Genomic DNA, 17,686 nt, shown 5'->3' with positions numbered 1-17,686 from the left:
CCATGGGAGACCAGGAGAAGCACCTGGCTCCTGCCATCGGATCAGCGCAGTGTGCCAGCTGCAGCACGCCTACTGCGGTGGCCATTGGAGGGTGAACCAACGGCAAAAGGAAGACCTTTCTCTCTGTCTCTCTCTCTCACTGTCCACTCTGCCTGTCAAAAAATTTTTTAAAAATTAAAAAAAAAAAACCTGCTCTTTTCTCATTTCACACAGTTCCCATATTAAGACTGCTGAATCTTTGTAAAGAACAGACCAGCACCTACTTGTCATTGTTCCTAGTTAGTTCATTTTCACCTGTGACATGAAGTTTGAGTTAGGGATTGGATTTCTAGGGATACTTTTGTACTTCCTCATATTTGGCTTAACCTTTTTCTCTTCACTTTTCTCAAAAATTTTCAAACTTACTACAAGATCAATGCACATTCCTATACAAAGAGCTGATGAAAATATGATTGCTAATTCAATCATCTTGCTACCAGGCCCTATCTAATTTTTCTTTTAATTCTTTGAAGTGATTGTCATAAATATTCTTCAAGGTCTTTTCTTTCCACTTAAAGAGCTTATATATAATGAAACTTCACAAAAGAAAAATGGCAGACTAAACACTCAATATGCCATCATATGTGTATATAGTTGTATGTTAATGTATGTACTCTGTTTTGCCAAATACACATTACTCTTTTTACCATATCTGATTCTACAAATATGTTGAACTTTCCATTAACTTATGGCCCAGGAAATTCCACTCTACCAAGCCATACAATTAGATTTTCAAACAAAGTTTAGTAAGAGAGTGTTTGTTTTTGTTGTATTATACCCAAGTTGCTATAGAAAATATCTCTTATATGTGCTAGTTGATATAGAATACAAAAATAACATATCAGAATGAAACTGATACCTTATGATTTTATTATTGTTTATAACCCTTTTCTATATTCCTGTGGAACACTGGTCTTCCTACTTTTTACTTTTTGAACATCATGATTAGTGGTGTGTTAATCCTGTGGTCATAAAATAGATTGAAAATATGTTATTGCAGGGGCTGACGCTGTGGCACAGCAGGTTAAAGCCCTGGCCTGAAGCGTCGGCATCCCATATGGGTGCCAGTTCAAGTCCTGGCTGCTCCTCTTCCATCTAGCTCTCTGCTGTGGCCTAGGAAAGCAGTAGAAGATGGCCCAAGTCCTTGGGCCCCTGCGCCCACCTGGGAGACCTGGAGGAAACTCCTGGCTCCTAGCTTCGGATCAGTGCAGCTCTGGCCATTGTGGCCATCTAGAGAGTGAACCAGTGGACAGACATCTCTCTGTGTCTCTACCTCTCTCTGTAACTCTGTCTTTCAAATAAATAAAATAAATCTTTTTTAAAAAAGAAAATATGTTATTGCAAAAATTAAAGGAAAATCAAGGAAAGGAGAAAGGTGGATTGAGGGAGGTAGAGAGGGAATTGTGCTTATCTTAGAAGTATATCTATAAAATGCATGAAATCTGTTCCCCATATTCTAAAAATTTAAAAAGAAAATATAACTTCAATATGCTCAAAAATTCCTGAAATTCTAATATATGTCAGATTATAAGTTCTTCCTTAATTATATTTTTCAATAGTCTGCAAATTCATATAAATCAATGTATAATGCTTTCCACAGAAAATAATTACTTACGAAAAAAATATTGCTGGTAGCCTATCCATTTCTTTAAGTTTTTCCACAAAACAAGGAAACATTCGTTCCTTTTCAATCCTTGCACTGTCAAAAGTTTGAGGCTTAAGGTACTGCAGTAGCTGATTCACCTGAATAAAGTTACCACAAATAAAAGGTAGATAAGGTACTGATGACCACAAAGGAAGGCAACAGGATGCGCAGATATTTGAGGGTGAAAAGCAAGTTGCAGTTGAACAGTATATTCAGAATGACAAATGTAAGTAGAAAATTAGGAATTCAACCAGTCATATACTAAACATTTAAATAAAATGAAAACCTCAGAAAACTTGAATGACATAGTTCTACAATACTGTGATCAAGTTTATGTAATACTGTGGTGTTGTGCTTACTGAAAGGATTGTCACGACTTAATGCTGATCAACACTAAATACAGACTACCGAAGGATGATTTCAACATTTAATGGCAAGAAAATCTGAAATAGTTTTTCTTATCTATAGATATCACATATACATCTATGGTCTACAAATAGTATTTTAATAGGATATTTCATTATTTTTTAAGCTACAATTTTTACGTGGTATAAGTTACCAGAGAAAAGGTAATAGATTCAGTAGGGGCTGTGCATTGGGCACAGTGGTTAGGGTGCCACCTGGGATGCTGACATCACAAAACAGAGTCCCTGGATTCAAGACCCAGCTCTGCTTTGGAGCCAACAGGAGCTAATACACACCCTGGGAGGTAGCAGGTGGTGGCCCAAATACCTGGACACCTGCCACTAAAGTGAGAGATCCAGATGTAGTTCCAGGCTCCTGCCTTCAGCTGGCCTAGCCCCAACTATTGAAGGCATTAGGGAAGTGAACCAATCGGTGGAAGATCTCTATATCTATCTATCTATCTATCTATCTATCTATCTATCTATCTACCTACCTACCTACCTACCTATCTATCCACCCATCCACCCATCCACCCATCCATCTCAGGCTCCAAAGGAATGAAGTATATGGCTGGAAGGGATGTGGGAATTAATTGGGTCTAGAGGTTTTCCACCTCCTAGGAAATGGCAAAAATACTCAATGAAATACTCAATGAAAGTCTGATCTAAGTGCTGTCTTTACACCCAAGTGTATTAGGAACCAGACAATGGCAATAGTGGGCCAAAGATTCTCCACCCTGCTGAGAATTAAACTTATACGGTGGGGGGAGGGGGTGGCACTGTGGCATAGAAGGTTAAGCCTCCTCCTATGGCACCAGCATCCAATACGGGTGCAGGTCCGTGTCCTGGCTGTTCTGTTTATGGCCTGGGAAAGCACTGGAAGATGGCCCAAGTGCATGGGCCCCTGTGCCCACATGGGAGACCCTGGCTCCTGGCTTCAGATCAGCCAGCTCCTGCCATTACAGCCATTTCAGGGATTAAAACAGCAGATGGAAGATATTTTTCCTCCCTCCCTCCCTCCCTCCCTCCCCCCTTCCCTTCCTTCCTTCCTTCCTCTCTCTCTCTCTCTCTCTATCTCTCCCCCCCGTCTCTGTAACTCTGCCTTTCAAATACATAAATAAATCTTTTTTAAAAAATTACATAGGAGGTTGTTTTAAAATTCCCGTGCCCCAGTCCACTGGAGGTCAATCAGCTCAGAATCTCTAGATGAGATCAGGCTTCCTAGATGATTCCTGATAAGCAGCCAGGGCTGAAAACCTCTCATGAATTTAATAGCAATTTGGGACATTAGGTGTTTTAACATTTGCAGATCAATGTAGTCTGTCCCAGTGAGTTTTACTGACCGAGGTGCACATCCAAAGAGGATATAGTAGTAGCAGGTGTGGGTTGTCCCAGATGGAACTGAAGTAATGATTCTCTACATCTTTCTTTATCTAGCTGGCTAAATTTAAGGTAGAATGGCAAAGTACAGTAATAGGATTTCCATATTCAAATACTAAAGAGCCCTATGGGGATTCTCTTGACTGTAACTGAATAAATGAGATTCATTTTATATTAAATAAAAAATCCTAAATGTCTGTCACAACCTTGCCTGGGTCCAGCTGCATCCAACTAAGCATTTCCTTTTTCAGTTCCTCTTCATATTTCTTGGCATCTGTCCTCATGATGACTACTTTATTTTTAAAGCAGCTGAATTCTTCAGGTTCTAACTCCTTGAAAATGAACAAGCACAAATACCAAAGAAAATACAGTTATCACCTGGTCTAAAGTTTGCCACGTGCACGGTTATGAGGCAAATCACTCAGTTCACTGCATTCATGTTTACGAACAGCGTTAACTACATGAGGAGTTGAACACATAATATTTTTAAGTATTTAAAAGCAAGATTTATTAGAGCCAGAGGCCTCCAGCCAGAGTGGCGTGTAGGGGGCCCCAAGAGAGGCAAAACCAGAAGGGGCCCGTGGCGCTGGAGTTTTTAAGCACAGTTTTGGGGTAGGAAAAAAACTTCTCAGCTTGACATTCAGTTACAGGCAGGGACAAAACCCATCAATTTGAAAAAAAAAAAAAAAGACATATCATTCTTACTGTAGCAAGGTATTATTCTAAGAACTTTTAATTATTTGGCTTACCTTAATAACAATGCTACAAAATAGGCATTATTAGCTCTTTTAACTAATTTTTCTAAATCTAGAGAAATGAGTCTCTGAAGTTTATGCTTTGAACTATGAAATACTATGCCTTCATCTACATCAGAGTAACACCATTATCTAATTTGTTCATTCTTAACGGACTATCATGCCACAGGACTAGAGATACCAGCTAAGGAATACCCACAAACACACACACACACATACCCCACACACACCCACACATATACACCATTCACAGACACATATGCGCACATATACAACATACACACATACACAACACACATGTAGACATGCATATCACCATACACCACATGCACATACACGCATACACCACACACAACATACACATACACACATACAATGAACACATACACCACGCACACACAAATACACACATACACCACACACAACATATACACACACATACCGTGAACACATACACCACGTACACACACACACAATATACACACACACACCGTGCACACATACACCACGCGCATGCACACATGTACCACCTTCACACATACACATACATCACATTCACACACATACATATACCATATTCACACACACACACAGCACATGCAAATATACATGCACACAAACACCACATACACAGACATACGCGAAATGCACACACACACACACACACGAGAAATCTCCAAAAAGTTCATGGAAATGTGTATTGTGAAACAAACTGCATGAATTTCAAAATTACTTTGCACCAAAACAAACTTACAACTCCATTTCCTCTAATTTTTGAAATATATATACATATGTAAGTATACTATACGTATTTACACACACACAGAGAGAAACAGTGCCTAGTGTTTACTTTCGTACACGCACCTGCATTCTTGACCGTTCTGGCCAAATGTGTACCATAGCATCATACAGAAGTATGCTTTCCCGAGGAGAAAACTGAAGGTCTGCAGGGACTCCATACTTCTCTATCTAAAAAGCAGAAAATGAAAAGCCATTGATCTCCGTCCCATATGCAGATTTTAACCACCTAGACGCCTCCTTTTCCGAAGTGCTTTTGTACTTACATGGTTGACTGTGAGCGCAGCGCACGGGTGGTAGTGTGCAATGACAAAATCGTTATCCTTTAGAGAACACACATACTTTTCTAGATCGTTGTATCGTTCTTTGTACCACACTGTGAAAGTGGAATTAAAATGCGGATTAAGATGGGTTTGTCTCTCTCAACAATGATGTAATTCCGATTTTCTAAAGACAGCCAGGCCTAGGGAGAGCTGTGCTGGAGGCCTCTGTCGACAAAACGACAACAGGGCCATGCAGTGGAGGAGGAGCCTCTGTGCCTATACCGCACACAGATGTTTTACCTGCCCTCCTGGTCTGAATCTTCAGTCACAGTCCATCCTTGCTTCTTGTAATTCCTAGTGTATATTTTTCTAAATATTCTTGGAAAGCATGCTTTTGCACAAGAAACAGGGTTTGAATAAAAAGGCCTGCAACCCATTCAATTATTTCAATAGGAAACACGGGTGTTACTGCTGCTATTACTATTGGATTATCTCCCTGTCTTTGAGAACAGTATCACCATCTCCCAGAGAAAATGAGTCTTCTTCTGTCATTTACTAATTTTTTAAATCCAGGAATCCAATATGCCACAGGGCTCTGTTAATATGCCACTTAATGTTAGGACAATTTAGCATTTACCTACCTAACATGTTATCTATTTTACTTACCCATTGTTTAACCCCTCCATCTCCATAAAAATTAAGCTCTAGGAAAGCAAGGAGTTGTTTCCTGCTCTATCTCTAGGGACTTGAGTGGGATCTGGCACAGATGAGGTACTTTGACATTGTCAAGTGAAAACATGTATATGGGGCCTGTGTGGCACACCTGGTTGAGCTTCTGTATGCAACCTTGCCATCCCATAGAGTGACAGGTCAGGTCCCGGGTGCTCCACTTCCATCCACCAACACCCTGATATTGTACTGAGAAAGCAGATGATGGCCCAAGTACTTCAGCCCCTGCCAACCACATAGGAGAGACAGATGGAGCTCCTGGCTCCTGGCTTCAGCCTGGCCCATTCTCAGCTATTATGGCCATTGAGAGAATGTTCCAGCAAATGGACAATCTTTCCCTTTCTGTGTCACTATGTCTTTCAAAGAAATTAACCTTTTTTTTTTTAAGTTTCCCTAATCTACTGTTGGTGGGAATGCAAACTAACACAGCCATTGTGGAAGACAGTATGGCGATTCCTCAGACAGCTGAAAAAAGATATACCATATGACCCAGTTATCCCACCCCTGGGAATTTACCCAAACAAAATAAAATCAGCATATGAAAGAGTTATCTGTACATGCATGTTTATTACAGCTCAATTTCCAACAGCTCAGATACGGAATCAACCCAGGTGTCCATTAAGTGGTGACTAGACAAAGAAAATGTGGAATACATACACTTTGGAATATTACTCAGCTGTAGAAAATAGAATTCTGTCTTTCACAATAAATTGGATGTACCTGGAAATGATTATACTTAGTGAAATAAGCCAGTTCAAAAAATCAAATACCATATGTTTTCCCTGATCTGTGGTAATGAAAAGAGTACCAAAAAGTAATGTATAATTATTTGCATTGCAATCTACACAAAATTATTCTTGTGTGTAAAGTTGAGATAAAATGGCTTAAAGTCTAAATGAACTTAATCATTATCCTGTAACCACACAGGAAATATTTAAATGTTACATTGTCGTTGGTTCTACTTCATTTAAAAAACTGTATAGGTGAAATGGTCACTTTTTCTCTTCAGTTATTTGTAGCCGCTGTGTATATTCCCACTAAACTAGGGTTGTTTTGCTTTTTACATGTTAAACTTCTTATTAGGTAAGGTATTAACCTTTTTTTAGTACTAAGCCTTTTTACAGTAATGGGAACTTAAAATATGCTATCTCAAAACCTAAAAAAAAGAAAGGTAGCAGGAAGGAGACTGGGAGGGAGGAAGGGAATATCATTATGTTCTTAGACTTGTACCTATAAGCATATTGACTCTTAAAATTAATTAAAATTAAAACAAAAATGAAATTAAAAAGCATGAATGTCACATATAGGAATCTGAAATTCACAATAGCTAAGAGATGGAATTAACCTAGATGCCCATCAACTGATTACTAGATAAAGAAAATGTGGTATACATACATGATGGAATTTATTCAGCCAAAAAAAAAACAAAGAGAGAGAGAATGAAATCCTCTTCTACAATAAAATGGATGCAACTGGAAACCAATTTACTTAGTGAAATAAGCCAGAACCAAAAAGACAATAGTAGGTTTTCTGATTTGTGGTAAGCAAGATATAGAGTACACAAAAAGTCATGTATATGAGTGACACTGACATCCTGAGATTTGATTATTGTTTATAGCCCTTGTCTACACCCCTGCAGAATAGTGGTCTTCCTATGGGTGGAATCCTTTATTTAGTGGAGGACTAGGCCTGTGGTGAAATAAGTTGAAAGTATGTTATTGCAAAAATTGAAAGGGAAAAAAGAAAGGATGGAGGAGGGTGGTAGGGAGAGTGGGAAGTATCATTATGTCCTGCAAATTGTATGTTTGAAAACTGTTCTCGTTATAAGAAAAATAAAAAAGTAGTCAGATAAACATGATTCTATACTACTTCAGAGAATTCTCACGAAATAGTCCCAAATGCATGAGGTATAACAATACTCGTTAATTCAATAGTAAAACATTTAGAGTATGTACATAATAAAAACAATTATGATATGGATAAAAGCATATGATTTCAAATATCCAGTATTTTCCAAGGAAAAGAGAGGCACATACAAAAATAACTACCATAGACGGTAGGAAATTGCATAACATAGGACATCCTATGGGACCTGAACTAGAAAAATCAAGGTGGTGTTCGGGATGTGGCGCAAGGCAGAATCTTTCAAATGAAGAGTAGACAGAACTTGGCCAAGTACAGAGGAAAGTGACACAGGGAGAGCATTCTAAAAAAAAAATAAAACTGAAACTCAAAGGCAAATTTCGCACAATTAATAATCCGAACTATCAAGAAAGTTCTGAAAGGAGAAGATTTCTTGGATGAAACAGGGGATAGCACAGAAGCTGGGACCACAGGTGAAACAGGACATTTTGAAACAGTCATTGTTCAGTGAGCCAGAACTGTCCTCTAGGTTTGTTTGAGTCTTTTCTCACAGAACAGGAGTGAAATGCTTATCTTGGCTATGACTCCATATCAATCACATTAAATCATGAAGGAATTTGCACGACACCAATTAGACAATATTTGGAAAGAATTTGATCTCCAAGTTCAGTCAGTTAGCTCTGTGGACATCAACATGGAATATCACCTCCTAGAGCTGTTTCCTATCTATTTCATTTCCTCTGTAAGTGAAAGTAAGATGTACTTCCTTTCACGGTTACAATAAGGAACAATTTGCTCTGCGTATATAGAATGCCCTCAAATGTGACGAGCACACGGGGTATGCTTGCTACTTCTGCACTCCCCTTCTCCCGAGTGAAGAAATTCATACCCAGTCTAACTTTGTACGATGGCTTTCCTACTCTTGCTCGTTGTTGTCTCTTTGAGCTTTTTAAGGCATTTCTTGATGGATCAGCATTTTCCATTGTGCTTTCAACACGTTGCCAATATCCTTTAACTAACGCCAACCACCTAGTTACAAAAAGAGAACAATCATTGTTGCAGAAAAACATGTTCCTAAGTCTGTATATATGAATCACATGAAATTTGTTTTCCTTAAATAAAAAAAATTTTAAAAAGATAAAATGAAAAATCGGAAATGATGGGTGTGGTTCATTAACTTTGACAAAGATATCAACATAAAGTATAATAGGAGAACTCGGGTGAAGGGGAATATGGTAACTCTTTGTATCTCACAATTTGCTTGCAAATTTAAAATTATTCTTAAGTAAGATGTTAAAAAACAGATACAACTGGAGGGAGGCACAATGGTGGAATAGTGACAGAGAGGTCTTCTATAGGCTCCGCGAACTTAGCAGAAAAAAAAAAAACGTGGAGAAGTTACATTCTTCGGGAAAACTGCAGTGGGAGATCTTGCAAAAGCAGTGGAAACGGCCTGGACCTAAGGAGAAGGCACAGACACACAGCAAGGAGCTTGGAGCCTGGAGCAAGAACACAACAAAGGAACCAGCAGCCCAGGATAGCTAGGTGGGGTCAGACTGCACCGGCCCTTGCCACCACCACGGCTGGTGCAGCTGGAAGAAGAATCTAGTAGACTGCGCAGTGTCTGAGTCCAGCCCAGAACCCTCAGGGGAGCTGGGGCAACTGCTCACCCAGAGTGGGGGAAGAAAAGTGGAGCACCTCCCTCACCACAGCTCCAGCTTCTCTGAGCGCACCCAGCAGCTAGTGGGAACTGTTGGTAGGGGCAACCAGAGCAGTTCGAATCAACTGGTGGGGTCTGTCCCCACCTGTCATCAGGCCAACAACACCAGCTCCTCTGCACCCATATGGCAAAGGGCAGGGAGGGGGAGCCATCCCCACCAAAGGGAAGTGCCACCCTCAGGGCTCCTGTACCCACCCAGCAGCAGGGCTGCGGATGGCAAGTACTCTGCTTGATTGCAACCCAGGGATTCTACCAAGGGGAAAAACCCCTGTGGGCTTTGAGTCTGCTCAGGGTGAAACACACAGCCTCCCTGTGGACAGGACAGCCCAGCGGGGCAGAGTGCACTCTCTTGCAGTCCTTGTCTGTGGGAGCCCAGGGTGCTGTGACTGTGAGAGGGGGCAGGGTGTAGCGGGAGCTGGGTAAGTTCTGGGTGCAGAGCCACACGTTCAGAACTCCTAGGTTGCCAGGGCAGGCCACTGCAGCTGGACCGTGCACACAGAGAGCTCTGCACACGTTCCTGAATCTGCATACAGGAAATGGATGAAATTTGTATACTTTAAATTAAATAAAATTTTTTAAACAAGAAAAGCTTTAATTTTCAAAAAAAAAAGAATGCATATAAATCTCAGAATCACTCAGTGAGATGCTCAGGGTTACTGATAATAGCAGAAAGGGCCAAAAAGGGACAACGAATCATAACAAGGAGATGTTCCCACACTTCTGCTCCAACTTCTCCCCCAAGGCAGTGAACCTGTCAGTGTAAACAGGCAGACCAGGTGAGACACAAGGTCTCGAGTCCACGGAGCTGCAGGTAGAAGTGGGCGGAGGAGCCTGGCGAACTGTGTTTGAAGCTCCAAGCTGGAAGAACAGGGGAACAAATGGAGAGGTTGGGCACCCCCTACCATCCATGTCTCCCCTGCCCCACAACCAGACCTGCAGCCTGCTGGGAGAAGCCATATTGTTTGTTTACATCTTCAAATGTAAGTAGGGGGCTACTGCCTTTGCTGCTCATGCTCATGCCCATCAATTGGGGGGGCCACTTCATAAGACCCCAGGAACAGGATCACAACATTCCAGAGTAATTTCCCCATCACCACCAGCAAGCTGTACAAGGAGAAGTCCTAAATATCGAAATCTCAGGCTCATTCCATGCACAAGTGAGAAGCAAGCCCAACCCCAGAAGGCAGGGCTTAGTGCATCAGAGCTCTCGTACCTGCCCCCATCAAGATCAAGAAGTGAACAGGAGGACTCCTGGAGGCGGCCCTGCGTGCTTCCATTTGCAACGCACAGACACATAGCAGCTCATAGCAGTGGGAAATCTCACTGTTAGGTAGGAAGTCAGATATGAGCTTATGTGTGTATGACACAAAGGCTTAAAGAGAAGATGTCTATGTCCAGCATATGCATCTGCATCTCAAAGTCATCCCGATAACGTTTCAGGGGCAGCCCAGTGTTTGCATCCTACTCTGCCCCTTCCTACCCGATAATCTGCCAGGTGGGGGTCCCTGCCCCTTCTGCCTGACAATCTTCCACAATTGCAGCCCAGTATCTGCATTTTAAACACCCTGCTCCAGATCCTGGGATAGGATGGCGCCAGCTAGGCTGCCTCCTGTCTGATACCTTCAGAGGAAAACTCAGATAGGAGCTTCTTAATATTTGCATCCATAAAATCCTTTGTTTCAGGAGGAGATGTGTGAAGACAAATACTCATCTCCTTAAAAACCCCCAGCCTCCACCAGACAGTGCGCTCAGCCCTCTGCCTCTCTGCTGAGCCGCCCGCCTGCCTGGCCAGGTGTAATCTCTCCACTCAATGTAACCTTGTTCCCTCCCCCCCAGTCCAAGCGACTGGGGACTCTCTCTCAGGTCCTGTCTGGAGAGGTGCCCATCCGTTCTTACGGATGTCCCTTCCCTAATAAACTTTGCTATTTTACTTTTCCACTACTCTGTCTCACGCCTGAATTCTTTCTTACGAAGACAAGAACCCTGCCATTCACGGGTTACATCACCACAAGCACCAAGACACATATTAAAGAGAAAAGCAACCGGAAATGCCAAAAAAACAAAAGAAAAAACCTTAATAAGGAAAGGAAGACAATATGAGTCCCCCCAAAAGGAACACTACGACTCTTCAATAATAGAAGCTGAAGAAGAGACTGAGGTTACGCCAGATATGGAATTCAGAAAATTAATCACCAGATTACTTAGAAGCAATCAGAAATAAACTCACAATCTAAATGAAAAGTGTTCCCAAGAAATTGAGATATTAAAGAGAAGTCAGTATGACCTTGTCTATATAAGATTGGAGTTGGTGAACTCAAAGGCTTCCATAGCCTTGGCAACCCATGATAAGAGCCTAGGGTGATTACTGATGCCATTAACAAGAGTGTCAATTGTTAAGTCAAGAACAGGAGTCACTGTGCACTTACTCCCCATGTAGGATCTCTATCCTTAATGTGTTATACCATGCAAATTAATGCTATAACTTGTACTCAAACAGTACTTTACACTTTGTGTTTCTGTGTGGGTGCAAACTGTTAAAATCTTTACCTAATATATACTAAATTGATCTTCTGTACATAATGATAATTGAAAATGAATCTTGATGCGAATGGAATGGGAGAGGGAGCAGGAAATGGGAGGGTTGCAGGTGAAAGGGAAGTTATGGGGGGGGGGAGCCACTGTAATCCAAAAACTGTACTTTGGAAATTTCTATTTATTAAATAAAAGTTTAAAAAAAGAGAAGTTAGAATGAAATACTAGAAATGAAGAATTCCATAATTCAAATAAAAAATGCAGTGGAAAGTCTTAACAATAGAATAAGTGAGACAGAAAAAAGAATATCAGACTAGAAGGCAATTTTCTGGAAATAATAAGGTCAGACCAAACACAAGAAGAAGAAATTAGGAAACTGAAAAACATGGTAGGAGATATACAAGATTCTATCAAACAACCCAACACACAGATCCTAGGACTGCCAGAAGGCATGGAGAGAAAGCATTAGAAGGCCTTCTTAATGAAATAATAACAGAGAACTTCTGCAATCTGGAGAAAGAGACATCCAAGTACAGGAAGTACACAGAATTCCCAACAGACAGGAAGAGAAAAGATCTGCATCTTGACACATTGTAGCACAGCTCTCCTCGGTAATGCGTAAACAAAAGATCTTAAAACCTGCAGGAGAGAAAGACAAATCACACTCAGAGGAAACCCAATTAGACTCACTTCCAACTTCTCATCACAAACCCTAAAGACAAGGAGAAAATGGAAGACATACTCCAAGTCCTAAGGGAAAAAAAATTGTCAACCCAGAATACTGTACCCTGCAAAGCTCTCATTTATGAATGAAGGAAAAATAAGGATCTTCCACAACAAACAGAAATTCAAAGAATTTCTAACTACCTGCACAGCTCTAAAAAGATGTTCAATGATGTGCTACACACAAAAACACAGAAACAGGAACATCCCTACAAAAGTAGTTGAATGTAGAAAATGACCCAGCAAAAGTACAAACAAAATACAAAAACAGAACTATTTACGGAAACATGGCAGGGCAAAGTCGGTACTTAACAATACTCACAGTGAATGTAAATGGCCTGAACTCACCAATTAAAAGACACAGACTGGCTGAATGGATTAAAAAAGAAAATCCATCTACTTGCTACGTATAAGAAACATATCTTTCCAACAAAGATGCATACAGACTGAAAGTGAAAGGATGAAACAAGAAATTCCACACTAACAGAAACCAAAAAAGAGCTGGTGTGGCCATCCTAATATAAGACAAAATAAACTGTAACACAAAAACTATTAAAAGAGATAAAGAATGGCACTATACAATAATTAAAGGATCAATTCAACAGGAAGATGTGACTATTATAAATGCATATGCACATAATAACAGGGCACCTGGTTATTTAAAAGAAATGTAAAGGGAGATATAGATTCAGATACAATAGTAATGGGAGATTTTAATACCCCACTTTCAGCAATGGACAGATCAATGAGACAGAATATCAAAAAAGAAAAAAACAGAGTTAATCAATACCATAGACAAAATAGACCTATTAGCTATCTACAGAGCCTTCCACCCTACAGTCACAGAGTACATATTATTCTACCTGGCACATGGAACTTCCTCTAGGATTGGCCACATACTAGGCCATAAAGCAAGTCTCAGCAAATTCAAACAAACCAAATCATATCATGCATCTTCTTGGACCACAATGCAATGAAACTGAAAGTCAACAACTCAAGAATCTCTACATTATATGAAAACACATGGAGAATGAACAACATGTTCCTGAGTGAACAGTGGGTCATAGAAGAAATCAAAAAAGAAATCAGAAAATTTCTGGAAACAAATGAAGACAACAATACAACATACCAAAATTTGTGGGATACAGCAAAAGCAGTGTTAACAGGAAAATTGATAGCAATTGGTGACTACATCAAGAAACTGGAAAGGCACCAAATAAATGAACTTTCATTCCATCTCAAGGATCTAGAAAAACAACAGCAAACCAAACCTAAAACTAGTAGAAGGAAACAAATAGTTAAAATTAGAGAAAAAAAATGAGAAGAAATTTAAAAAATGAAACCAAAAAACAATACAAAAGATCAGCATAACAAAGAGCTGTTTTTTGAAAAAATAAACAAAGTTGATAGACCATTGGTGCAACTAACCAAAAAAAAAAGACCCAAATCAATAAATATCAGAGATGAAAAAGGAAATGTAACAACAGACACCACAGACATAAAAAGAATTATCAGGAATCACTACAAAGAGCTGTATGCCAACATGGTGGGAAACCTAGACGCAATAGACAGAGTCCTGGACACATGCAACGATGTAATTGAGTCATGAAGACACAGAGAACCTACGTATAACCCTAACCAAGAAAAAACTGAATCAGAAATAAAGTCCCTCCCAACAAAGAAAAGTGCAGGACCAGATGGGTTCACTGCTGAATTCTATCAGACATTTAAAAAGGACTAACTCCAATTTTCTTAAGCTAGTCAAAAAAATTGAAAGGGAGGGAATCCTCCCAACTCCTTCAATGAATCCTGCATTGTATTAATTCTTTAGCCAGAAGAAGATGCAACAGAGAAAGAGAACTACAGACCAGTAGCCCCGATGAACATAGATGCAAAAATCCTCAAAAAATGTTAGCCAATCAAATCCAACCAAACATCAGAAACATCATCCACCCGGACAAAGTGGGATTTATCCCTGGTATGCAACACTGACAAGTCAATAAATGTGATACATCACATTAAAAAATGAAAACAAAAACCATATAGTTATCTCAATAGACACATAGAAAGCATTTGATAATATACAACATCCTTTCATGATGAAAACCTTAAGCAAATCGGGTACAGATAAAACAATCCTCAACACAATCAAGGAAATTTATGACAAACCCATGGCCAGTATCCTATTGAATAGAGAAAAGCTGGAAGCATTCTCCCGAAGATCCAGAACCACACAAGGATGCTCACTCTCACCACTGCTACTTAATATAGTCCTGGAAATTTTACCCAGAGGCACTAAGCAAGAAAAAGAAATCAAAGGGATACAAATTGGAAAGGAGGAAATCAAATTATCCCTATTTGCTGATGACATGATCCTAAATATGGTACATATAGGGAATCCAAGACTCCACAAAGAGACTATTGGAACTCATAAAAGAGTTTGCTGATTTTATATCCTGCTGCTTTACCAAAGAAAAAGTCAATAGCCTTTGTATACACAGGCAATGTCACAGCTGGAAAAGAATTTCTAATATCAGTCCCATTCACAGTACCTCCAAAAAGAATCAAATATCTTGGAAAAAAGTTAACCAAGGTTGTCAAAGAACTCTATGATTAAAATTACAAAACACTAAAGAAAGAAATAGAGGAGGATAATAAAAATGGGGAGAAAATCCTCCATGTTCTTGGATTAGAAGAATCAACATAATCAAAATGTCGTGTTGGTGGGAATGCAAACTGGTTAAGCCACTATGGAAGTCTGTCTGGAGATTCCTCAAAAACCTGAACATAACCCTACCATACAACCCAGCCATCCCACTCCTTGGAATTTACCCAAAGGAAATTAATTTGGCTAATAAAAAAGCCATCTGCACATTAATGTTTATTTCAGCCCAATTCACAATAGCTAAGACCTGGAACCAACCCAAATGCCCATCAACAGTAGACTGGATAAAGAAATTATGGGACATGTACTCCATAGAATACTATACAGCAGCAAGAAACAATGAAACCCAGTCATTTGCAACAAGATGGAGGAATCTGGAAAACATCATGCTGAGTGAATTAAGCCAGTCCCAAAGAGACAAATATCATTTGTTTCCCCTGATTGGCGACAACTGAGCACCAAAGGGGAAACCTGTTGAAGTGAAATGGACACTATAAGAAACAATGAACTGATCAGCTCTTGTCCTGACGCTAGATGTACAATGTAATACTTTATCCTTTTTAGTATTTGTTGTTGTTGTTGTTGTTCTAGTACTAGTGGTTGAACTCTGTAATTAACACACAATTACTCTTAGGTGTTTAAATGTTAACTGAAAAGTGACCCCTGTTAAATTTCAGAGTGGAAAAAGAGAGGGGGGAGATGTACAATTTGGGACATGCACAATCAGACTTGCCGCAAATGGTGGAGTTAAAAATGTGCCAGGGGATTCCAATACAATCCCATCAAGGTGGCATGTACCAATGCCATCTCACTAGGCCAAGTGATCAATTTCAGTTCACATTCGATGGCTTGGATAGGTCTAAGAGTCAAAGGGATCACACAAACAAGACAAGTGTCTGCTAATACTAACTGATAGAATCAAAAAGGGAGAGAAAGATCCAACATGGGAAGTGGGATACACAGCAGACTCATACAATGGCAGACGTCCTAAACAGCACTCTGGCCTCAGAATCAGCCCTTAAGGCATTTGGATCTGGCTGAAGAGCCCATGAGAGTATTGTAGGCATGGAAAGCCAAGATACCATGGAAAAGAAAAAAAAAGAAGAAGACCTAAATGAAACATCTTTGTTAGTGAGATCCCAGTGGAAAGAACGGGGCCATCAAAGAAGGAGGTACCTTTCTCTGAAGGGAGGAGAGAACTTCCACTTTGACTCTGACCCTATCGGAATAAGATCAAAGTCAGCGAACTCTAAAGGCTTCCATAGCCCTGGCAACTCATGACTAGAGCCTAGGGAGATTACTGACGCCATGAACACGAGTGTCAAATTGTTAAGTCAGCAACAGGAGTCACTGTGTACTTACATCCCATGTGGGATCTGTCCTTAATGTGTTGTCTAATGTGCAGTGATGCTATAACTAGTACTGAAACAGTATTTTTACACTTTGTGTTTCTGATGAGATCTTTTCTAATTATATACTGAATCGATCTTCTGTATATAAAGATAATTGGAAATGAAAAAAGGAAAAACCTGGTGTTAAAATGGAAATGGCATAGAAAATTAATTAATTTTTTTAAAAAATATATTATGTAAGATCTCTGTCTTTAATGTACTGTACATTCTTATTTAATGCTATAACTAGTACTCCAAAAGTATTTTTTTTCACTTTGTGTTGCTATATGGGGGCAAACTGTTGAAATCGTTACCGAGGGGGCAGAGCCAAGATGGCGGATAGTGAGGACGTGTGCCTTAGTTTGGGAAAATAAACTTTCATAAAAGTGGAATTACTGTAGCCTCAGGAAAAGACTCAAGAAAAAAACTGCAGAGGAAACGCTTCCAGATCTTGTGGATGAGACACAGAGGACTTACAGGGAGCCCACCGCGTGGAAAACCAACCAAGATGAGCCGAGCGGCAGCGGTGGGAGAGAAGCCAGAGCCACAGAATCTCGCCAGCGCGGGAACCCAGGAGGGTAAGACAAAGACCTCAGAAGCCCCAAGACATTGGGGGGAGGGGGAACAGAGGCCTCTCCCTTCACTCACCAAGCAAAACAAAAACACCGCGATTTTACATATGTAAAGCTCAGCCAAACTCAGTATCTTTAGCGAAACTGGAGAACACATTGAGGGCTGCATAAACTCTGTGTATGGTCCCAGGGGTAGATCAAACGAAT

General features: G+C 40.1%; 1 protein-coding gene across 1 annotated transcript in view; it reads right to left on the bottom strand.

The window, feature by feature from the left end:
* Positions 1 to 17,686, bottom strand: part of LOC133765859 (probable ATP-dependent RNA helicase DDX60) — a 53,955-nt gene that overhangs the window by 12,295 nt on the left and 23,974 nt on the right. Inside the window, exons 7-12 of the mRNA XM_062199417.1 lie at positions 10,232 to 10,347; positions 8,766 to 8,905; positions 5,288 to 5,397; positions 5,088 to 5,192; positions 3,675 to 3,800; positions 1,655 to 1,782 (exon numbers count right to left, since the gene is read on the bottom strand). Coding sequence (XP_062055401.1) covers positions 1,655 to 1,782; positions 3,675 to 3,800; positions 5,088 to 5,192; positions 5,288 to 5,397; positions 8,766 to 8,905; positions 10,232 to 10,347 — 725 coding nt within the window. The remainder of the gene's footprint in view (positions 1 to 1,654; positions 1,783 to 3,674; positions 3,801 to 5,087; positions 5,193 to 5,287; positions 5,398 to 8,765; positions 8,906 to 10,231; positions 10,348 to 17,686) is intronic.

Source organism: Lepus europaeus, chromosome 8 (assembly GCF_033115175.1).
Source record: "Lepus europaeus isolate LE1 chromosome 8, mLepTim1.pri, whole genome shotgun sequence".
Classification (NCBI taxonomy): domain Eukaryota; kingdom Metazoa; phylum Chordata; class Mammalia; order Lagomorpha; family Leporidae; genus Lepus; species Lepus europaeus.
This window is presented reverse-complemented; position numbering and strand designations above follow the sequence as displayed.